The sequence below is a fragment of the Acomys minous genome (genome assembly GCF_964271855.1).
Source record: "Acomys minous genome assembly, chromosome: 16".
Classification (NCBI taxonomy): Eukaryota; Metazoa; Chordata; class Mammalia; order Rodentia; family Muridae; genus Acomys; species Acomys minous.
In genome coordinates, this window is record NC_140498.1 from 13501025 (window position 1) to 13524606 (window position 23582).

The window sequence follows — 23582 nt, forward strand, 5'->3', positions numbered from 1 at the left end:
CCTACGCAGTCCACACAGCCCTATCTGTCTTCACTCGCGATCATTCTGACGTGTGCCTCCGAGTGGCTGTCAGCGCATGCATTGCCATGCCATGCTGTCCGGACCCGCTGGACAATCAACTGGGACCCTCGGACGCCTAGGGAGAGAATGGGGGACAAGAGACGCAAAGTACAGACAGCAAGTCCAGGAGTCTGATAAAGCTGACAGATTTTTATTTTCTCACAGGCAATTATATACCGTTGAAGCAGGAGGCTGAGTGGGGTGATCCGGGTGGGTGGTTTTTTGCAAGATATCAGGAAGTCAGGAAGTTTGGCAGGGTGAGGGCCCCTGTGGTTCTGGGGCTGGGTGGAATTGTTAGGCATCTGGAACCACAAGGTGTTATCTACAGACTTTGTTCCGCTCATCCTCTGAAGGCCTCTGTAATTCTGGGAATACTGAGAACAGCTGGAGAGTACCTTGAGGGAGGGGAAGAGGTCCCAAGGCAGCCTTCTGGAATGTACCCTGAGGCAAGGAGGGAAAGAGGTCACAAGGCAGCCTGCCCCAGGTCCACTCGATGTATTATGCCAAGGTCCGAGATGCTTGCCGGCTATGGTCTTGGCTCCCCACACCATGCCACTCAGTCTGTTTACAAACATGTTGCCATCTTAGCTACACCCCTATGTCCTCTTTGTGGTCATCAAACTCCAAACAGTAGCCACTAGCTGGTGTGATAGATATGAAGGCTACTAGGGACAGTGGCTTAGCAGGCTCCAGCTGGGTGACAGTGGTCAGCTGGGCTCCGGTCCCATTCATATGGAGTGGGTTTTGTGTGTGGGCTAAAGCAGGAGCATCACAAGGTTGAAGCCATCCTGTATGTCTATCCAGTGAGTTCTAGGGCAGCCTAAGCCATAAGGAAACATTGTCTTTTTTTTTTTTTAAAGCATGCAGTGGTGGTGTATCCTTTAATCCCAGCACTTGGGAGGCAGAGGCAGGTGGATCTCTGTGAGTTTGAGGCCAGCCTGGGCTACATGGTGAGAACCTGTGTCCCCAAAAAAGAGCCAGGCAGGAGAGGGCTGGCTTAGCAGATAAAAGTATAACCCTTACCTGAGTTCAGTCCTCAGCACACATAGCTGAGCACTGCCATGCTAACACTCCTACAAAGTGGGGAGCAGAGGCAGGAGGGTAAGCTTCCAGCTGCTGTCATAGTGCAGGGACAGAGACCCTGCCCGGGACACAAAGCCAACGGGAAGATTTACATACAGTCTTACAAATCCTGATCAGTAGCACCTATATACTTTTCTTCCAATGTGACTTTCGTTCTATAAAGATCAAAACAGCTTCAACCACTGTCTTTTCTAAACAGGAAAAGGTCACTTGGAAAGTGGCCACCCTGAACTTTTTCACCAGCTCATGCTCTGGAAGGGAGATCTGAAGGGTGTTCTCCAGGCAGCAGCAGAGAGAGGCGAGCTGACCGACAGTCTTGTGGCTGTGGCACCAGTAGGTATGTGCTTTTTGAAGAAATGTGTCACCTCCAGGATGTCCCCATTAAAGATGCCTCAACACTTGTATGGTGTTGTGGAGGCACACCGCTGCAGTACCAGCACCTGGGAGACTGGGGCAGAAGAATCACCAATTAGGGCCAAAAAGAAAAAAAAGATGAGTTGGCAATGTTTGCCTTAAGCTTAGCTGCTCACAAGTGGATGGATCTGCAGAAGATGGCTCTGGGGGCCTGGAGAGATGGCTCAGTGGTTAGGAGCACTGTCTGCTCTTCCAAAGGACCCGGGTTTAATTCCCAGCCACCACATGGCAGCTCACAACTGTCTGTAATTCCAGTTCCAATGACTCTGGCGTCCTCATGCTAAAATAAAATTAAATTAATTATTTTAAAAAAGAAGAGGAGGAGGAGGAGAAGAAGAAGGCTCTGTAGCAAGGCAAAGGCTGGAGACACGCTGCGCATTGTGTGCTGTCCAGATGGAATACTAACACAGGAGCGTCTTTATGCTGTAGTTGTAGAGGCTAGGGAGCCAGAGCTAGCATCGCTCAGTGCTGGCCGGGGCCAGCAGCAGCACAGTGACCATTTGATAAGGCAAGCACCTGAGACCAGGCACAGGACAGGCTGGCTTTGAGGGCGAGGCAGATTGAGCCAAGTCTTTCTCTTTTCTAACAACTCTTGGCAATTAGTCGATTCCACACATCAGCAGTAATCAGTCTATCCAGGAACACTGCCCTGTTTCTTAATTACTATCCTCCCAACTTCTGTAGATGCCTCTTGGACATACACTACTAGTGCAGAAACCACACATCAAAGGACAGTTTGGACTATTACATGACAAATTTGAAAATGTTTGGCCCAGCAGTTCTAGCGATAGAAATTAAAGTACACTCAGCTCTCACTTACTGATGTAACAAAAGACTGTAAGGACCCACATATCCATAAATAAGTGGCCTGTCAAATCATGTGGAGTAGAGCCCTTCCAGGTGCTGCCCAGACACTGAGTCAGACGTGTATGCTCCTACCACGAGTGAGCTCCAGATAGGAGAGAAGAGTCAGGGTGGCGCTCATGGAGGCAGCTAGCGGGAGCCTGAGAGCACCATTCTGTACCCTGTGCTGGCTGAAGGTGACCCCAAGAAACCAAGGGCAAGATGTCTGTTTATGCCTTCTCTATGTAGATTTGCAGAGAAGAACATAAGAAAACTCTAGCATCCTGGCCGATTTTATAGTTGTCTAAGAAGTGCTGTGAGAGGTGAAAGACAAAGCTAGGCACGTACAGTACACCATGGCTAGGAAATGAAGAGTGATGTGCAGCTCAAGGAAGCCCCAATGCCCTTCAAAGACCGTCATTCCGTCGCCATTGGAGATGTAGCCAAAAAAAGCTAGACATGCTGTTGAACGCTAGTCCCAGTTCTGGGAAGCGGAGGCAGGTGGATCTCTCTGAGTTCCAGGCCAGCTTGGGCTATGTAGCAAGACCCTGTCTCAAAAGTATAAATGTGAGAAGTGGCAGCAAAAAGCAGCCATATATCACCAAGACTGCAAAGATGAAGTGGGCACAGAAAGTCTGCTGGCACCAGGGTCCTGCCAGCCTTGCCCAGGAAGAGGTGGAGGAGGAAGGTGAATTTAAAAAAAAATGTCCTCTGAATGAGTACCTTAGAGTAAGGGCACCATGGTTGAGTCTATGTGAGATGGATGCTGTTGGTGCTGTGATGCACGCCTCAGAGGGCCACACATAACTCAGTGCACAGGTCGCATCAACCCAGCCCGAAGCTCTCTTTGATCAGCACCCTCAGCAGAAGGTGTGTGCGGCCACACTGTCTCCCTGTCACTGTCCCCACCCAGAAAGGTTCCCTGAGCCTCTCACATGATATAGTCAAAGAAACAATTCTTGTTTTAGTGTAGGGATATGGGGAGGGAAGTGGGGCAGAAGAGCTACAGTGGCCTGTGAAGTTGACCCTGATTGATTGCTCTGCATATTGGAGTGACGAAAACCAGGCATTTTTATCTCAAGTGCGCTCCTTTTATGCACTCACTCTTTTTTTTTTTTTTTTAAAGCTGGCTACAGTGTGTGGCTGTGGGCAGTGGAAGCCTTTGCCAAGCAGCTGTGTTTCCAGGATCAGTACGTCAAGGCTGCCTCTTACCTGCTCTCCATTCACAAAGTGTATGAAGCTGTGGAACTTCTCAAGTCAAACCATTTCTACAGGTCAGTGCGGTTTGGCCCTCAAATAGAATTCAACATACTGTGTGATCTAAGCTCGCTGATGAAGCAATGGGAACAGAGAAAACAGCAGAAAACTAGTTGGGGGTCTTGATGACTCACAAAGGGAGCTCCCTTAAAGATTTTATGTGTATGTGTGTGGCTGTGTGCACATGACTGAAGGTGCCCGCAGGGGCCAGAGCCAGTGGATCCCCCTGGAGCTGCAATTACAGAAGGTTGTGAGCTAGCTACCTGACATGCTGGGAACCAACCTTTGGTCTTCTGCGGAGAGCAGTAAGTGCTCCTCACTGCTGAGCAGTTTCTCTGGTCCTCTCCCCAACTGCTTTTTTCCTTTAAGAAAATGTCAACATTCCTGTCTCAGTGTTTGGTAGTGGTGGTGGTTGTCGTTGTTATGTTTTTGAGACAGAGTCTCTCTGTGTAGCCTTGGCTGTCCTGGACTCACTTTGTAGACCAGGCTAGCCTCGAACTCACAGCGATCCGCCTGCCTCTGCCTCCCAAGTTCTGGGATTACAGGCGTGCGCCACCACGCCCGGCTTCTGTCTTAGCTTCTATATTGCTATAATAACCACCATGACTGACAGCAACTTGGGGAAGAAAGTGTTTATTTCAGCTTACAGCTGTAAAGTCTCAATTGCTGAGGGAAGGCAGGGCAGGACCTCACGGCAGGACCCTAGAGGGAGGAGCTGAGACAGAGGCCGTGGAGGAGCACTGTTTGCTTCCTTGTTCCCTTTGGCTTCTTCAGTTTGTTTTCTTATATATATAGCCCAGGACCACCTGTCCAGGGTGGCACTACCTCTAATGGGCTGGCCTCTCCCATGTCAGTCATTAGTTAAGATAGTCCTGGGCTGGAAAGATGGCCCTGCAGTTAAGGACACTGACTGTTCTTCCAGAGGACCTGAGTTCGAATCCCAGTACCCACATGGCCACTCACAACTGTCTGTAGCTACAAGATCTGACACTCTCATGCAGGCAAAACACCAGTGCACGGGCTGGAGAGATAGCTTAGAGGTTAAGAGCATTGACTGCTCTTCCAGAGGTCCTGAGTTCAAGTCCCAGCACCCACATGGTGGCTCACAACCATCTATAATGTGATCTGATGCCCTCTTCTGGCCTGCAGGTGTACATGCAGGCAGAACACCGTATATGTAATAAATAAATAAATCTTTAAAAAAAAAAAAAAAAACACCAGTGCACATAAAATAAAGGTAAATAATTTTTTTTTTAATGTTTATGAAAAAAAATTAAGACAGTGTCCACAGGCTTGCCTTCAGGCCAGTCTTATTGAGATGTTTTCTCATTAAGATGTCAGTTGGGAGTGCTGGAGAGATGGCCCAAATGTTAAGAACACTGACTGCTCTTCCACAGGTCCTGAGTTCAATTCCCAGCAACCACATGGTGGCTCACAACCATCTATAATGTGATCTAATGCCCTCTTCTGGTGTGCAGGTATATATGCAGGCAGAGCACTGTATACATAAAAAATTTAAAAAAAAAAAAGATGTCAGTTGGTAGAAACCAGCCAACACAGTTCTCAGCTTGGATGAAGGCCCTTCTACTGTTCTGCTTTGCGGGGGGACTGGTGCTTCTCTTCAATGTAACACATTGGGAAAGACCATTCTAGACAGCACACCCTAGGCCCTTGGTTCTCTGTCACCATGCTGCTGTTAAGTGGGGATGTTTGAATCAAGGACGTTGAGTATTAATTTACTGTGATTGGTTTGAATTTGTGCACCTCAGTATTTCTGTCTTGTTTGTCGGGTGTATCTTTTTTTCTGTTTTGTTGTTGTGGCTCTTTGTTTGTTTGTTCATTTGTTTTTGAGACAAGTTTTCTCAGTGTAACAGACCTAACTGTCCTGGACTTGATTTGTAGACCAGGCTGGCCCTGAACCCACAGAGATCTGCCTACCTCTGCCTTCCAAGTGCTGGGGTTAAAGGCGTGTGCCACCACCGCCCAGCCTGTTTCCTTTTGGATGGACTGTTTTGGTCAAGTTCCAGTACTGACTTCCTAATGACATATTCTGAAATTTGTTTACTTTAATATATACAGATATTTTGTCCATATGTTTATCTGTGCACCATGTGTGCCTGGTGCTTGAAGAGACCACAAGAGTTAGAGCTAGAGTTACAGACGGTGTTGAGCCCCTGTGTGGATGCTAGGAATGGGACCCAGGTCCTCTGGAAAAACAGTCAGTGCTCTTAACCATTGAGCTGTTTTTCCTGATTTTTTTTTTAAATAATATGTTCTACTAATAATTCCTAAAACTTTTTTTGTGTATGATAGCCTATAATTTCACCTTCATCTTTTTTTTTAAGATTTATATATTTATTATTTATAGTGTTCTGCCTGCATATACACCTGCCGGCCAGAAGAGGGCATCAGATCGCATTATAGATGGCTGTGAGCCACCATGTGGTTGCTGGGAATTGAACTCAGGACCTCTGGAAGAGCAGTTAGTGCTCTTAACCTCTGAGCCATCTCTCCAGCTCCATTTTTTTAAAATTAATTTATTTTTATTTCACATACATTGGTGTTTTGCCTGCATGTAAATCTGTATGAGGGTGTCAGATACTTTAGAACTGGAGTTACAGATGGCTGTGATTCCCCATATGTGTGCTGGGAATTGAACCTGGGTCCTCTTGAAGATGAGCCAGTGCTCTTAGCCGCTGAGCCATCTCTAGACCCTCGCCTTCATCTTAAGAGACTATTTCCAAGTTTAGAACTGTAGTTGTTTGCAGATGTGATGGTTCGCACCCGCAACCCAGCGCCAGGAGGAATGGCGGATGCGGTGATGCACACCTGTAACTCTAGCACCTTGAGGACCAAGAACCTACAGGATCCTGCACTGCAGATTTTCTTTCCACCTTTTTGTTTGTTTGGTTTGGTTTGGTTTTTGGTTTTTGGTTTCTCTGTGCAGTCTTGGCTATCCTGGGCTCACTTTGTAGACCAGGCTGGCCTCTGCCTCCCGAATGCTGGGATTAAAGGCGTGTACCACCACACCCGGCTTCTTTCTACTGATTTTGACTTTGTTTTTTTGTTTATGTACTCCAGGCTGGCCTTGAAGTGCCTGCCTTAGTTTCCCAGGAGCTTAAGTTACAGATGTGCGCTCCATGCCAACTGTATTTCATCTGTACTGAATGAGAACAGTGACGTTTTCTCTTTGGGCCTTTCCCTGTCACTGATTTTCAGTGATGTGAAATGTGAGGCTGTCCTTTTGTTTATCTTGTCTGGGTTTTGTTGTCCTCCTTTGGAAAACATTAAGTTTTGTTGTGGCTCACCTTGCTCTTTTTGGAGACAGACAACAAGGTCTAACGGCACTAGCCTCAAATCTGTGGTCGTGTTGTCTGCCTCTAGAATTCTGGGACTGCATGCCCTCCCCTTGTTGAGAAGTCCATGCTATAGCTTGGTGTGGGCTGCCTGCCTCCTGATCTCTCTGTTGCAGGCCTTGTTCAGTAGCAAGTCACACATAGCACACCCTGGGCACCACTTGGCTCCCTGCACCATGGGTGTTCTGTGCCCGGCCTTTCAGAGTTTCCAGCATGGCCAGAGACACAGGAATAGTCCAGGCAGAGCTCTGGCCACCTGTGTGTGGGCAGCTTTCTCTTCCTCTGGTGCTACAGTCTTTGGTTTAAAGGATTATGCCTGGCTATAAATGTTGCTCTATAGATCCTTTTTCATCCCCGCTACAGCTTTATAGTGACTGCAGCTCACGCTGATTTGCATGGGTGATGTTTGCATTCTGAGATGCTTTGTTGAAAGTACCAGAAGTGCCACACTTTAGTCTCAGATCGCTTTTATTGGAAATATTTTTAACTTTGGAGTGTTCTTGAGTCCCCAGTGTGCTCATCGGTTTTCTGAAAATCCCACTTTCCAGAAAAGTGTAAACTTTATCATTGGCTACATAAAGTGACATGCTTTACTTTCATTTTTAAGAAATTATCTGAAAATCTTCAAATCTAAATAGCTTATTTTTCTTAGTTTTATTTGTATTTTGAGGCAGGGTTTCACTTTATCTCAGCTATTCTGGAACTCAGTATGAAGACCAGGCTAGCCTCAAATTCACATAGATCTGTCTGCTTCTTCCTTCTGTGTGCTGGGATAAAACATGAATACCACTGAGCCTGGCGGTGCATTTTTAAGAAATTAGTTTTTAGCTGGTTTTGGTGGCACATGCCTTTAATCCCAGCACTTGGAAGGCAGAGGCAGGTGGATCACTGTGAGTTTGAGGCCAGCCTGGTCTACAAAGTGAGTCTAGGACAACCAGGGCTACACAGAGAAACCCTGTCTCGAAAAATCAAAAGAAAGAAAAGACATGAGTTTTTGCCGGGCTTGGTGGTGCACGCCTGTGGTCCAGCACTCAGGAGGCAGAGACAGGTGTGAGTTTGAGGCCAGCCTGGTCTACAAAGCGAGTCCAGGACAGCCAAGGCTACACAAAGAAACCCTGTCTCAAAAACAAAAAGAAAACTGCGTGGTGGTGGCGCACGCCTTTAATCCCAGCATTTGGGAGGCAGAGGCAGGTGGATTGTGGTGAGTTCGAAGCCACCCTGGACTACAAAGCGAGTCTAGGACAGCCAAGGCTACACAGAGAAACTCTCTCTCAAAAAACCAACCAACCAACTAACCAAACAAAAACAAAAAGAGATGAATTTTCATGAAGAAAGAAGCTACCTGGGGCTGGAGAGATGGTGGGCAAGGTCAGTGAGAACGACTGCCCTGCAGGCAGGAGACTCGGGTCTGGATCCCAGTACCCAATGAAAAGCTGCGCATGGCTGCCTATGCCTGTGACTCCAGTGTCAGCAGGTGGGAATAAAAGGATCCTAGGAGCTCACTGACCAGGCAGCCTAGCCAGTTCAGTAACAAAACCTGTCTTAAAAGAAGTGAGATAGTGGGGCTGGAGAGTTGGCTCAGAGGTTAAGAGCACTGACTGCTCTTCCAGAGGTCCTGAGTTCAATTCCCAGCAACCACATGGTGGCTCACAACCATCTGTAATGAGATCTGGTGCCCTCTTCTGGCCTTCAGGCATACATATGGGCAAAATACTGCATATTTAATAAATAAATAAATCTTAAAAAAAAAAAAAAAGAAGCAGCAGGTAGTGCAGCAGGTAACAGCTCTTGCTGCCCAGTGTGTGGACCCATGCTGTGGAAAGCCTAACAGAACCAACTCCTGAGGTTGTCTGACCTCCACACACAGTCTAAAAGTGGAACAAGGGGAAGAGTGATTAAGGAAGACACCTAGCACCCTGTGTGACTACCATGCGTATGTGCACAGGCACGGGCACATGCTCAAATCTTAAAAGTGAAAAACAGCTAGGCAGCCTGTAGTGAACTCACAAATTCCCTAGAGGTGACTGACATGGTTTGCCATTTTGTCGTGTTAAGGTCTAAAATGCTGATGAGGGGATTAGTGAAATTAATCGTTTGGCTGCCTCACCAGGGCACTCACTGTTCGTATTAGTAGTTAGAGCACTATAGGCCTCATGTGGAAGAACACTGGAAGATTGGCTAAAGTACCTGTTTTTGCCTTTAGAGAAGCTATTGCAGTTGCCAAGGCTCGGCTACGCCCTGAGGACCCCGTCCTGAAGGACCTGTACCTCAGCTGGGGGTCTGTCCTGGAGAGAGATGGCCACTATGCAATCGCAGCCAAGTGGTAAGCAGGACAAGGCAGGGCAGCTCAGTGTCTGCCAGGAGCGTGGCGGGGTGAAAGAGCCGAGTGCAGAGATGGGCACAGCGGCTGGGGCAGGGCAGCTCAGTGTCTGCCAGGAGCATGGCGGGGTGAAAGAGCCGAGTGCAGAGATGGGCACAGCGGCTGGAGATGGAAAGAGAAGGGGAATTCAGCCAAGCTGCATGCCCCGCAGTTCCACGAATTGCCACAGGCAGTCACAGACCTCAGTGGCAGACTGCAAGGTCACACGTGTTGCTGCTGATCAGCTAAGCTGACCGGGGTGAGGCCTGTGTGTCAGCACCTGTAGAGGTTTACAGTGCACAAGTCAACAGCATGTGGCCATCCTGGCCTCACAGAGACAGCCAGGACAGTGACACCAGAGGGCATGAACACAGGAGGCATGGGGCATTGCGGCTGGTGACGGTGTTTCATTCTTGCCACAGCTACTTAGGAGCCACTTCCGCCTATGATGCAGCCAAAGTTCTGGCCAGAAAAGGAGATGCAGCCTCGCTTAGAACAGCTGCAGAGCTGGCTGCCATAGCAGGAGAAAGTGAGCTGGCTGCTTCCCTGGCTCTCAGATGTGCCCAAGAGCTGCTCCTGGTGAAGAACTGGGTGGGCGCACAGGAAGCCTTGGGGCTGCATGAAAGCCTGCAGGTCAGTCTCTGGAGCCTGAAGATGGGTGGGTCCCTCTCTGATCAAACTCACCCCCAATAGACAAACTTCCAGTTCAGGAAGTGTCCGATGGTGGCTGTCCTATGATACAGCATGCTCAGTACCATGTTTGCGGTAAGAGATAGACTGCTGTTCACATGACTCCTGCTGCTTACAGGTTTGTGCAGACCGTCTGAACAGCTGCTGGTGTGCCCAGCAGCTCCGTTAGCATCGTCTCTCTGCGGGGGAGTGCTGGCCTCTGACAGGAGGCTTTGTTCTTGGGTGGGATGTACCTCAGTGGGAGCTCATTTCCTTGGCATGGGAGAAACCCAGGCTCCATTCCCAGCACTTCAGACATTAACAGTAGTTTATCCAGTAGCAAATTCTACAAATAGTGCAAACAGCAAATTCCACGTGTTGTTTGCATATTACATGCTTTGGCCTTATTCAGACTGGTTTTTCTGGCGCATGAGAAGTGAGGTCTAGTGTGTGGTCCAGGCTTACTTAGCATAAATGTACTACACAGCCCGGGGTGGACTCAAATTCAGTCATGCCATTTCTGACATGGACTGCTGAAGCTCCTCTTGTCCTAGCACAGGAGTTGGGCCTAAAAACAGCGCCCGCTGGGTGTTCAGAGCCAAGGCAGATACATACGTGGTTGGCTTCCTTAGAACTGGGACAGGCGTCCCAGGGTTTGTTAGTTATAAAATAACCAAGTCCAGGTAGTCATTTGCATACAGCTATGAAAAGGCTTTCCCAACAGCTCTTTAGTGTTTCATTTTCTACCCAAAGCAGCATCCTGGACAAAGCAAAAAAAAAAAAAAAAACCAGCTCATTAGCCTAGAGTCATTTTGAGTGGGTGTGCTGGTGCCCTTCTAGGCCTAGCGGAGGACTTCTGAGGGTGCGCCAGGCATCGTGTGGCAACGAGAAATCTAACAAGTAGTGACTTTCTGCAGTGTTTCTTTATACTTCTGTTCGTGGTGGATGCTCTGTCAGACCTGCTTGGGCACGGTCTGTGCCTGCCCAGCGCCTGAGTCTGCGCATCACTTCACTGTCAGGCCAGAGAGAACCTGAGGCGATAGGACTGGGGGTTGGACCTAGATGTGACTTCCAGGGTAGAGATTGTGAGTGTCATTAGGATCCTGTGTTATGAACAGTTTCCTGGCCTACAGAGGCACCTCCATTGAAGCAGCAGGCTTACAAGGAGGCTTGGGGACTGGCCTCAGAAGGGTATGCCATGTGGGACTCTTACAAGTCATGTCATCTGCGTTTTCCTGTGTCACACTTCTCTGTTGCTGGAATCCCAGGGCCAGAGACTGGTCTTCTGCCTCCTGGAACTTCTGTGCCGCCACCTAGAGGACAAGCAGCCCCCAGAGGGCAGAAGCTCCTCCTCCGTTTATCACCAGTGGGCCACCAGCGCCGAGGGAAGCTTGGTGCAGAGAGTAACTGGTGTGTGGCGCAGCACCTTCAGTGTGGACACCCCGGAGCAGTGTCGGGCCGCCTTGCAGAAGCTGCAGGACGTCAAGTACCCATCTGCAACAAGTAACACTCCCTTCAGACAGGTGCGCCATGTCCCAACCGCAACAGCTATGTAGGTTTTCATCCCTCAGAAAAATGAGTAGTACAGTTTCTACCTCAATAAAACCAAGGCAGTCCAGGCCTCGGGAAGCCCCTACAGGTGAAAGCCTCGAGCTGTGCACCCATTCTTTGGGAGTTCTCATTGTAATCGCAGCACCTGGGAGGCAGAGGCAGGCGGATCTCTGAATCCGAGGCCAGCCAGGGCAATTACACAGAAAGACAACCAAACAAAAAAGTACAGGAAAGTTTGGGCCTCGAGTGATGGCTCAGTGGTTAGGGGCACTGGTTGCTCTTGCCGAGTATCCAGGTTGGGTTATCAGTACCCATACACAGCTAATGCCCATCTGTAATTCCAGTTCCAGGAGATCCAACGCCCTCTTCTGACCTTCATGGGCACCAGGCACACACACATCATGCACAGACATGCATGCAGGCAAACTACTATGTATAATAAAGTTGAAGTCCTCTTTACCTCAGCTGGTGTTCCCGAATCCCACATACCCCCTCCACCCCTAATCAGCAGAGAGAGTACCTGCCTCCACAGTTATCTGTGCTGACACAAAAATGTCAGGCTGATGTACTGTAACTACTGTGCTCATCTTGGGAACATAGCTCCATTTGTCTGCTTTTTAATTCCTTTTTTAAAAATATATTTCTTTATTATTTATACAGTACTCTGCGTGCATGGCTGCACGCCAGAAGAGGGCATCATCTCATTACAGATGGTTGTGAGCCACCATGTGGTCTCTGAGAATTGAACCCAGGACTTCTGGAAGAGCAACCAGTGCTCTTAACCTGTGAGCCAACTCTCCAGTCCTGCTTTTTAATTCTTAAATGAAAAGACATTGTGCATTTGAGTAGGGAGGCTTCTTCGTGGTATACAAAGTAGAAAGCAGTTTCTTACAACAAACAGTTTCTTTTTTTTTTTTTTTTTTTTTTTTTTGGTTTTTCGAGACAGAGTCTCTCTGTGTAGCCTTGGCTGTCCTGGACTCACTTTGTAGACCAGGCTGGCCTCGAACTCACAGCGATCCACCTGCCTCTGCCTCCCGAGTGCTGGGATTAAAGGCGTGTGTCACCACGCCCGGCCCAACAAACAGTTTCTTATAACATACTCCTGCCCAGCCATCCCAGTGACTGTGTCGTTCATGACAAGAAATGAAGTCAGGAGGCCACTCGCCTGCATACAAATATTTGCAGATGTTTGGTCCACAGCACAAACTGAACAACCACATGAGGAAAGAACGGATTTCTGGTGCACAAATCAGTAAACTCCAGAAACATGCTGACAGCCCCAAAACCCAGTAAACTGTGAAACTGTGACTCTACTTAAATGAATTCCAGGAAAAATACCAATGTGGCACCAAAAAAAAAAAAAAAAGTAGCTACTGGGAGTGTGAAGTGTAAGGGAGAGTAGCTAGGAAGGGTGCTGTCAGAATCATTTTGATTGACAAAAGTGATCTGTGCCTTCATTTTGATTGTAGCTGTAAACCTAACAAGAATGCTTTAGACGGCATAAGCTAATGGCTGGAGAGATGGTGCAGGCAAGTAGGGGAACAGCCTTGAACTCAGCCCTGGCTTAGTCCCTGACAGGACGGCCTACACCTGACTTGGAGCGTTGGTGAAGCAGAAGCAGCTAGAGCCCAGGGCTTGCTGTCAGTCAAGCCAGTCTAGCCAAGTCGGTGAGCTTCAGGTTCAGTGAAAAGCCTGTCTCAAAAGAGAAGATGGGACCAGGCAGTGGTGCTGAATTCCTTTAATCCCCAGTACTCAGAGGCAGAGGCAGGTGGATCTCTGAGTTTGAGACCAGCATGAGTGAGTTCCAGGACAGCCAGGGCTATATACAGAAACCTTGTCTCAGGGCTGGAGAGATGGCTCAGTGGTTCAATTCCCAACACCCACATGGCAGCTTATAACTGTCTGGAACTCCAAGATCAGATACCCTCACACAGACATACATGCAAGGAAGACACCAGTGTGCATAAAATAAACATATGAAAGAAAGAAAGAACAAAAGAAAAAAGAAAAACACTTTGTCTCAAAAAACAAACAAGCCAGGCTCAGTGGTGCATGACTGTAATCCCAGCACTCAGGAAGCAGAGACAGGTGGATCTCTGTGAGTCCAAAGCGAGCCTAGTCTAAAATGTAAGTCCAAGCCAACCAAGGCTACACAAAAACCCTGTCTTGTTTGCTTTTTGTTTTTCGAGACAGGGTTTCTTTGTGTAGCCTTGGCTGTCCTGGACTCACTTTGTAGACCAGGCTGGCCTCGAACTCACAGCTATCCACCAGCCTCTGCCTCCTGAGTGCTGGATTAAAGGCGTGCACCACCACGCCCAAAAAACAAAACAAACAAAAAAACAAAAAAGATAAAAGTGTGAGGGGTCAGGGTTATACCTCTGACTTCCACATGCTCTGGTATCAACTGTATTCCCATTATTTCTGTTGATTTTCTTTGTTTCGTTTTGAGATGGGGTGTCGTATAGCCCAGGCTGGCCCCAAACTTCTTATGTAGCTGAGCATGACCATGAAGTCCTGGTCCTCCTGCCTCCACTTCCCCAGTGCTAAGGTTACAGGTGTGTGTCCCCATCCCAAGTGTGTGTGGTGCTGGTACTGGAGCGCAGGGCCTTGTGCTCTGCCAGTAAGCATCCTGCCCTCCCCCACCACGACCATTTTGTTTACCGTTTAAAGACAGGCTGTCGTCTAGCCCGAGCTGCCTTGGTCTCATGATCCTGCTGTCAGTGCATCTCAGCATGCTCAGACTTCCCCAGCAGAGGGTGATGGCTGGGAGAGAAAGCCTTTCCAGAGCTAGATGTTCTGTGCAGTTCCTAGTATGGGACCAGACTTGTCAAGTGTCTGCCACAGGAAGGTGTCATTAGCAGGTGAATGGGATTCTGGTTTCTTTCCAGCTGCTGCTTCATGTCTGCCATGACCTGACCCTGGCATTGCTGAGCCTACAGGCTGCCTCCTGGGAGGAAGCTGTGCCGGCCCTGTTGCAGGCTGTGGTTCAGAGCTACACCTCAGGGAACTTCACCCTCATGCAGGAAATCTACTCAGCCTTTCTCCCGGATGGTGAGTGACATTTCTCCCTCCCCTGCTACCCCTACCTCTGCCTGGAGTCTTCCTGTTATAGCACAACCTAGCTACCACAAATGGTACTGTACTGGTGAGATGGCTCGGAGGTTAAATCTTTTTTTTTTTTTTTTTTTTTTTTTTTTGGTTTTTTTCCGAGACAGGCTTTCTCTGTGTAGCCTTGATTGTCCTGGACTTGCTTTGTAGACCAGGCTAGCCTCGAACTCACAGCGATCCGCCTGCCTCTGCCTCCCAAGTGCTGGTATTAAAGCATGAGCCACCACCACCTGGCAATAAATAAATCTTTAAAAAAAAAAAAAGGTGATGGCGCTATGGCAGGAGGATCACCACAAATTCTGAGCTGCACCCCGTTATCCCAGCAGGTGGGGTGGGGGTGGGTGGGGTCAGATCAGTAATTTAGGGTAAGTTTAAGGCCATCCTTAACTATGTGAGTCATCCCTGCAGTTCATCTCAATTTTCAGAACACAGTATGGCTTGCAACCCCACTCCTATCTTTGTGGCCCTGGAGCTTTTAAGTAAAATAATACTCTTCTGCTATGCTGTAATGTCACCTGTGGCACTGGTGACATTATCCCAAGTCAGGAAAGCAAGTTACTTCCATTGCTTTGGGTAGAAGGCTATGATCCCAAGAGGCACATTGCTGTCCCTTTTCCTGGGGTCTGAATTCTTGGGTGAGAGAACATAAGGCTGAGGAGCCATGTTTCTCACAGAGAGAAGTGCATATCATATCCCAAGTTCCTTTCTCCCAGGCTGTGACCACCTACGAGACAAACTTGGTGACCTATCGCCTGCCATGGCAGCTTTCAAAAGCTTGGAGGCCTTTTTTATTTATGGGCAACTGTATGAAGTCTGGTGGTCACTCTGTGGACCTGGCCGTGAGTCAAACCTCTGGGTGTGGTCTTCTAAAAGCACAGTCTCTGATGAGCAGAGCAAGCCAGAGGACAGTGTGAGTGCCGAAGACCCCAAGGCTGCAGGCCCAGGCCTGAGGCTCAGCGGAGAGAGTGAACGTTTGCTGAGTGCCTGCAAGGAGCTCTTCTCGGAAAGGCATGCCAGCCTACAGACCTCCCAGAGGACTGTTGCTGAAGTCCAAGAGACACTGGCAGAAATGATCCACCAGCACCAAAAGAGCCAGCTCTGCAAGGCCACGGCCAATGGCCCCAACAGAGAAGAAGCCAGCCAGGAAGCAGAGCAGGCTTCCTCCCCATCTCAGAGCCCAAGGTGAGTTGAGGTTTGGGAGCAGATTGCCATGTTGTCCACATAGGTGTGTGATGCTGTAGTCTAGGCCTCTGAGAAGCAGCCAATGGCCAGTCTAACCTGAACCGGATAGCTGGTTCCAGGCCTTGTGGCGCTCCCAGGGCTCTACAGATTGCTACAGGAGCGTTCATCGGTGAGAGCACAGCTGTGCCTCCCCCTCTGCTTCTGGTACCTTTCCATTACATTCCGCACACTAGGGCCTAGAAAATGCCAGTAAACTCAGTAAATGTACAGAGGCTATATTAATTTTAAGAAATTATGGGGCTGGAAAGACAGATTGTAGTTATGGGTACCCAGTCTTTTAGAAGACCTGAGTTCAGTTCCCAGCACAACGTGAGGGCTTAAAACTGCCTGGAACTTTAGCTCCAGAAGATCCAGTGCTCTCTTCTGACGTCCATGGGCACCTGCATTTGTGTGCACATAATCACTCATAGGCACATGTCGCGGACCAGCTCAATCGGGGATAGGTCCTTGGGGTCAGGAGTTCATGGGGGCATCAGTGGGTAAGATAAGGCATGGTGACAAACAGAGAAACTCACGAGAAAGTTTTCATCTGAGTGTAATTTTCAAGCAAGCTGTCTAGGTTTATATACGTTGGGTTTGGGTTTTTTTTGGTTATTTTTGAAACGGTGTGTGTGTGTGTGTGTGTGTGTGTGTGTGCTGGTTACAATTTTACAGAGCAGTCTCGTGGAAGTCAGTGAGCACTCAAGCACACACAGTACAGGTACAGAATGCGAAGTTATTGTGTCGTCATTTTTTGAATTACAGCTTTGAATGAAACAATACAGGGTACAGAACATACAACAAAGACATCATCATACTAAGTTACTGGCTTGACATTAATATGTCTGTGTTTCCTTTGTCCAGGGTCAATGTCCTCCCATAAATGAAACTTGTGCCCAGCACCTGTGGTGCCAGGATGTTTTTTCCTTCTCTATTCTCCTTGTTCTTCTACCTGGAGTCTTTTGAAATACTCCATTCCTTTGTAGGCCATAGTATAACTTATTAACTAATGATTATTTCTAGTCATGTCTCTTAATAAGTGGACGTGAAGCAGAACTACCTCGGCCGTGGACAGTCCCTGCTGCAGTCCCACGCCAGGGTCTCATAGCAACCATTGCTCCGCTTGAGGAGTCCCACCTTGGGAGTGAAATGTAGTTAGAATTTAGAGAGAAATAGAAAATAGCTCCCAGCAAGGAGAATATTGAAACTATAGTTTCTGCTGGCAGGAATATCAACCCCAATCCAGGAGACTCTCCCCTTTTTGGGGCCTTGGTTCTCAGGCCTGTGTAGTACTTGTCACACAGACTCCACTGGAGGGGGTGACAGCCACATATGCATACACAGAAATGATAAATCTTCAAAAAATTAAAAACTGCATGCCTGTGATCCCAGCACTCCAAAGCTGGAGGCAGAGTTCAAGGTCACTTAGAAAAATGTCATAATGTCTCCAAAGGAGTTAGGAAATGGTTTGCTGTAACTTAGAGATCCTAGCTGCTGCTGTAGGCAGTTTGGGCTCGCTTTTTATTTGTGTGTTTAAGACATGATCTTTCCTGTAGCAGTCTTCCTCACCCTCCCGAATGCTGGGGTTATAGATGTGAGCCACCATCAGGTATGGTGGCACATGCCTGTAATCCCAGCACTAAAGAGGCAGAGGCAGGCAGGTTGCTGTGAGTTTGAGGCTAGCCTGGTCTACAAAGAGAGTTCCAGGACAGCCAAGACTACACAGAGAAACCCTGTCTCAAAAACAAACAAACAGTAGTTGTGAACCACCATGCCCAGCCAGGTTTGCTGTTAGAAACAAAATAATATAAAACCCTCAAATTGGCTCTTACATTTTGCTCACAAGCTCTCTGTGAGGACTTAGACACCATTCCTGTCCCCTGCCTGGAGACCCCTGCCTTTCACACTTCTCTGCTATCTTTCCTCTAAAGCCCTTATATTCTGTGTCTCAAGTAGCAGAAAAGTGTGTGTCTCCCATTTTGTTGCTTTCTTTTGATCTCTGTATTTATGAGTTAAAGTTGCTTAGGCATAACAAATGGCTAGATTCAAGAAAGTATAGAGAATGTGAAAAGAACAGACAAATGACCAGGAAGGCAGTCACTGTCACTCATCACCGAGGACATACAAATCAGGACACGGTAAAAGATTAGGTATATGGCTGAGTAAGGAGAGTCTTGTGTCCAACGTGCAGGAAACCCTGGATCCCGTCACTAGCCTCACACGGATAGAATGGTCGTGGTGATGCATGCCTGTAATGCCAACACTGGTAGGGTAGAAGCGGGAGGATCAAGAGTTAAAGGTCATCCTCAATTATATAGTGAAGTGCAAAGCTATCCTATATGAGACTCTGCCTTTCAAAAAAACAAAATGAGGGCTGGAGAGATGGCTCAGAGGTTAAGAGCACTGGTTGCTCTTCCAAAGGTCCTGAGTTCAATTCCCAGCATCACATGGTGGCTCACAACTATCTATAATAAGATCTGGTGTCCTCTTCTGTCGTCCAGGCATATATGCAAATGGAGTGCTCATATACATAAATAAAAATTTAAAACATAATGAAATGACAGTAAGATACCACTTCATTCCCAGTGTCCTGTGGCTCCTGCCAAGAATGGTGCAGCACAGCTTGAGCCTTTGTCCTTGGTGAGAATTAGAAAATGAGACTCGCTCTGAGATCTAGCCATTCTACTCCTGTGTCAAAAGATTGAAAGCAGGGCCAGGCGTGGTGGCGCACGCCTGTAATCTCAGCACTCGGGAGGCAGAGGCAGGCAGATCTCTGTGAGTTCGAGGCCAGCCTGATCTACAAAGTGAGTCTAGGACAGCCAAGGCTACACAAAGAAATCCTGTCTGGGGAAGTGGGTGGGGAGAATTGGAAGCAGGGGGTGCATCCTCGCATGGTTCTGTAATGCCAGCACTCGGGACCTCCAGCTTGAAGCCAGTCTGAGCCACACAGAAGGACCCTGTCTACATAAAGAAATGCAGGGATAATGGAATAACTGAAACCCCACTATTTGTGTAAACATCTGCAGCACGGTGTCCAAGGACAGGTGACTAGATTAGCAGAAATGGTACATTATTCATTGAAATAATGCTCTATGTTTGAAAGGAAGGAAATTGTGGCATTATCAACAAGGTAAGCAGCATACTGATTCCTCGAGACAGGAATTGTGAGCTGCCAAGAGCAGAGAATGGAGCATTGCCAGGGAAGGGCAAGCTCAGTCTCACAGGAGCTCTGGTCCTGAGCAGGTGTGGTAGGGAATGCCTTTAATTCCAGAGTCAGGCTAACCAGATGTAAAAATCAAATCCAAGCCAGACACGGACTCAGAAGCTCGGGTCCTGGGTGGGCGTGATGGTCTTAGCAGGATGAGTGGAACTGTGTTTAGATGGTTGGCATGGTTTTAACTATTGTTTTATCACAATAAAAACAATATGGGGGTGCAGTTTGCTCAGTGGGTAAAGGCACTTGCCACCATGCCTGATGACCTCCATATGGAAGGAGGGAACCACTTTCCAAAAGTTGTTTTCTGACCTCTAAAGATCCACACTGTGGCATGCAAGGTACAGCCACGAGCACACAGGTAGATGTACAATAAACAAAAGCTTTTTTAAAAGTTGAAACCGTAGGCGTTAAATGTTCGGTGACCATATGTGACCTAGTTTATTGTTACTCTTACTAGCAGAGAAGAAAGAAATGCGCCCGTCTCTCTCCCTGAATTAACCAGAAGGCTCACAGAGGCAAATGAGAAGATAGCTGAGTTTCCAGAGAGTGTAAAGGTAAGGGCATTTGGAGATGCTTCCTGACAAATCCAGAAGGCTATCTACATCTACTGTCATTGTATTGCTTAAAATTTTAGGACAGGAGCTGGTGCAGTGGCTCACGCCTTTAATCCCAGCACTCGGGAGGCAAAGCAGGCGGATCTTTATGAGTTTGAGGCCAGCCTGGTCTACATAGTGAGTTGCAAGAAAGCCAGGGCTACCCAGAGAAAACTCTGTCTGAAAAAATAAAAACAAAGAGATGGCAGCCATCTCTGCTCACCTGAAATGATTTATGAAAGCAGCAGTACTGAGCACACAGTAGGCTCACAGCTCAGTCCTAGGTAAAACGAAATAAATTGTGTTTGGTTGAGAAGTAAAACATTCAGCTCAAATGTTAGATGGTATGTGCCCAGCACTCATGGAGGGGCAGCATATTGGGCTGTGGCGTGTGAGAGTTGAGCTGGGGGCACTAGAAGACTCACCCATAAGGACATGCTGCCAGACAAGCCCGTTTCATCCATGTCTCTCCATAGACTTGTCAGTGTGTGCCCCTGCAGATGCCTGTCTGTCCTGTCATTTTTAGGCCTGGCCCTTCCCAGATGTGTTGGAGTGCTGCCTGGTCTTGCTTCACATCGGATCCCAGTGTCCTGGCTCCGTGAACCCTGAGATGCAGCAAGAGGCCCAGAAGCTCCTTCAGAAGTATGGCCACACTAGAGCGCACAGGAGACACTGCCAGACCCTGCACACATGACCTTCCAGAGGCCGTAAGGCTGTGCCAACAACTCAGGACAGCTTTCACCTCAGTCACAGCTCACCAGGCCTTCACCCTGCCCGTCAATGGAAAGATGCTGTGGTCCAGCTGACAGATGAGGGTGAAGCTTGAATCCACTTACACAATGGAGCCTGCCTGGTGCCTCCTAAGTGGCTTACTGTAATGGAGGGGAAAGCCAGCAGGGTCACTCAGAACTAGCCCCTGCCAAGACTGTCGTCTCAAGCCTTAAATGGTTTCCCCCAAAAGAAGCCTTTGTATTCACCCAAAGTCTGTGTTCCCCAGATGCAGCTGCCTTTATAAATCCTCACCATCGGAAGCTTCTTGTTGTGTGGGAGGTACACTTGGCATGCGCCTATCACTGTTGGAGCTGGGGTTCTTAATTGTGCTGTTAGCTCTCGAAGCCTGAAGGAATTAGCTTTGCCCATCTTGTCTCAGAACCCTAGGTGATTCTATTTTTTATGGAGTTGGTTACATGGACAAATGGCTAAAGCTTTCTGAGGACAGAACTAATGAGGCCATCCGTTGTCCTCCAGGTTGGTCAGAAAGCTCAGGAAAAAAAAAAAATCACTCTTGGTGGTTCTTAGTCTTTGGGGTCATAAAACCCTTTTATTGAGAACTGACTGAAACGCAGCCTGGAGAGCAAGGCATATTCCTCATTTTACATGTGCCTCCTGGGTTATTAGCCTCCCACTTTACACCCTGGAACCCTAAGCACTATTTATTCACCAGCCCTGGGCCTGCTGCCAAAGTTCCTACCCAGCAGGATAGGTCAGAGACTGAAGCCTCCATCGTCAACTGGTTTCTGCAACAGGGAAAGTAGACGTGCTCGGTGCGGGGAGAGGGGATGACAGTGACACACCTTCCTTCTGCTTTTCCCCTGAGGCACGTTATGAAGGCTTTATCTTTGGGCAGCAAGAAATATTCCTAATTGAAAACCCCCCGGACACATATCTTGAGGTATGTGTGTGCTCCTACCTTTGGGGTCTAAAAAAATGCTAAGCCCCCCAAAAGGAAACACTGCACCATTTATATGAAGTCAAGGAAGATGCATTGGTCTTAAAGGCAAGAGTCTTGACAAAGATGTTAGTGGGCACGACTACTTGGAGGACTGGATAATTCCAGGCAACGCCATCTACAGACATGAGAAAAGCTGGTTCCCTCCACTTGAATAAAGAACAGTTGGTAAACTACAAAGTCACCCTTGTGATTTGCTGAAACAAGTGCTTGTTGAGAGCAGTCCTGCGCACATGCCCGTTACTGCTGGGGAAGACCCAGAGGCAGGAGGAATCCAAATTCAAGTCCAAGCTGGGCTACAAAGCAAGACCTTATCTCAAAATAGTAACAATAACCCAATAGGCCAGAGAAATGGCTTAAGAGTATTGGCTGCTCTTCCACAGGACCTGGGTTCAATTTCAGCCCCATATGGTGGCTTACAAATCCAGTTCTAAGGGATCCAACACCCTCCTCTGACTCTACAGTCACCAGGCATGCACACAGTAGGTACACATACACACAGAAAACAACCTAAAGTAAAACTGCCCAGAAGGGAAATTAAAATGACAGCTGTTGGCACTTTAAACAGCTCTTTTCAATAATGTGTATCACCTTACTACCACTTGAATATTATCATTTCTGTATCCCTAGTTACGAGAACCACAGAGTCAAGAGAAGCCAAGGCATTCATTGAAGGTTCTAGCAGAAAGCATCAATTACTTTGGGGGAGGGGTGTCATTATCCCATTTGGTCTAGACCTCCAGTCCAATTATCTCCTCCCGTGCGTCTTCATCCCTCCTCCAAGTCAGGGTTTCTCAGTGTAGCCCTGGCTGTAGGCTTCAGCCTTTTCCAAGCCTATTTATTTGGGGTTCTTTAAGGCTTATACCCCCTTTTCAACCCACCTGCCCTAGATAGGAGAGAAAAGAGGTTAATGGGAACAGGAGAAGTAGACCTTTTTGGACTCAGTTCCTGGGAGTGATTCCCCTGGTGTAGTCTGCAGGATTTCAGCAGACCAGCAATTCAAAGTTGCTGCTGGAACCCAGAGCCCGAAGCGTTCTCTGGAACGGTCTCTCTAGAAGCATCTCGAAGTGGAACAAGGAACAGCCAAACAATACCAAGACCCAAAAAAAGTCCTGCCTCTCCTGTTTTTATAATATATCCTCTCAGAGTCTGTTCTAAGATGTGTTTCAGCTGGCAAAAACCAAGCCCCCACGAGGTGGTTCATCTAGTGGATAAACATCTCTCATGTCTTGGGATCAGAACAAAAATGTGTGCAACCACTACCTGTGGCTGTCCTGGAACATACTCAGTTGACCAGACTGGCAACAAACTCCAAAATCTACGTGCCTCTGCCTCCTGAATGCTAGGATTAAAGGTGTGCAGCACCACAGCCCAGCACCACCTCACACCTTTTACTGCCTGCCTCATGCTCTGGATTTCGGTATTTCCTTACTCCTCCTGCAATGACTGCTTTCCCTTCCCTGTCTGCACCTTGACCTCCTGGCTTCCTGTTGGCGGCATCTTGCCCTGCATCAATTCTGGCTCAGTTTCTGCCACTTTGACTGACCTATCCTTTAACCTCAGCTTAAGTTTTTTTCCCTAAAAACACTCCCTATCCCTAAACCTTAATCTGTGACTTGATACAGTTCAGACTATATTTGTGTAAGTCATTTACTGTGTTCTACCTGCAGTGAGGACTGTGTCCTTTCTTTCTCTTGTACACCCCAACACCTACTAGAGTAGCTGGTATTAATGGAAGCTCATTGGCTGAATAACTAGGAAACTAAGGTACTCAATGGTAGTTTGGAAACAAACATGAGCTCTCACATATGGCAGCACTGGCTGACAAGAGGCTTAAGATTTGATACCCAACCTTGTAAACCAACAGAACTGCGGAGTCCAAGGTCAGCAGCACAAAGGCTGTTCTCTTCATCCTCCGCTAGCACCATCTCCATCAGAGGACACCCACCCCTTGCACCTCTGCCATTCCTCTAGCACCTATGTAATGCTTAGACAGCCTCACTCTTCATCACAGCACTCTAGAGGACAGGTTGGTCTGTCCTCTGGGACACCCAGCAGCACACTAGGGCACCTTTACCACAAGCCACTCTGCTGCCTTCACAGCCCTCAAGGAGTCTCTTTC

General features: G+C 47.9%; 1 protein-coding gene across 2 annotated transcripts in view; it reads left to right on the plus strand.

The window, feature by feature from the left end:
- The window catches only part of GEMIN5 (gem nuclear organelle associated protein 5), a 48882-nt gene extending 28120 nt beyond the window's left edge, over positions 1–20762 (plus strand). The window contains exons 20-28 of one of the 2 annotated variants that reach the window (XM_084761144.1): positions 1343–1480; positions 3527–3674; positions 9217–9336; positions 9795–10005; positions 11310–11564; positions 14481–14643; positions 15414–15882; positions 19596–19692; positions 20258–20762. In XM_084761144.1, coding sequence (XP_084617270.1) covers positions 1343–1480; positions 3527–3674; positions 9217–9336; positions 9795–10005; positions 11310–11564; positions 14481–14643; positions 15414–15882; positions 19596–19692; positions 20258–20425 — 1769 coding nt within the window. In that variant the 3' untranslated portion in view covers positions 20426–20762. The remainder of the gene's footprint in view (positions 1–1342; positions 1481–3526; positions 3675–9216; positions 9337–9794; positions 10006–11309; positions 11565–14480; positions 14644–15413; positions 15883–19595; positions 19693–20257) is intronic. The other variant, XM_084761145.1, reaches the window with a different exon arrangement.
- Positions 20763–23582: the final 2820 nt, after the last annotated feature.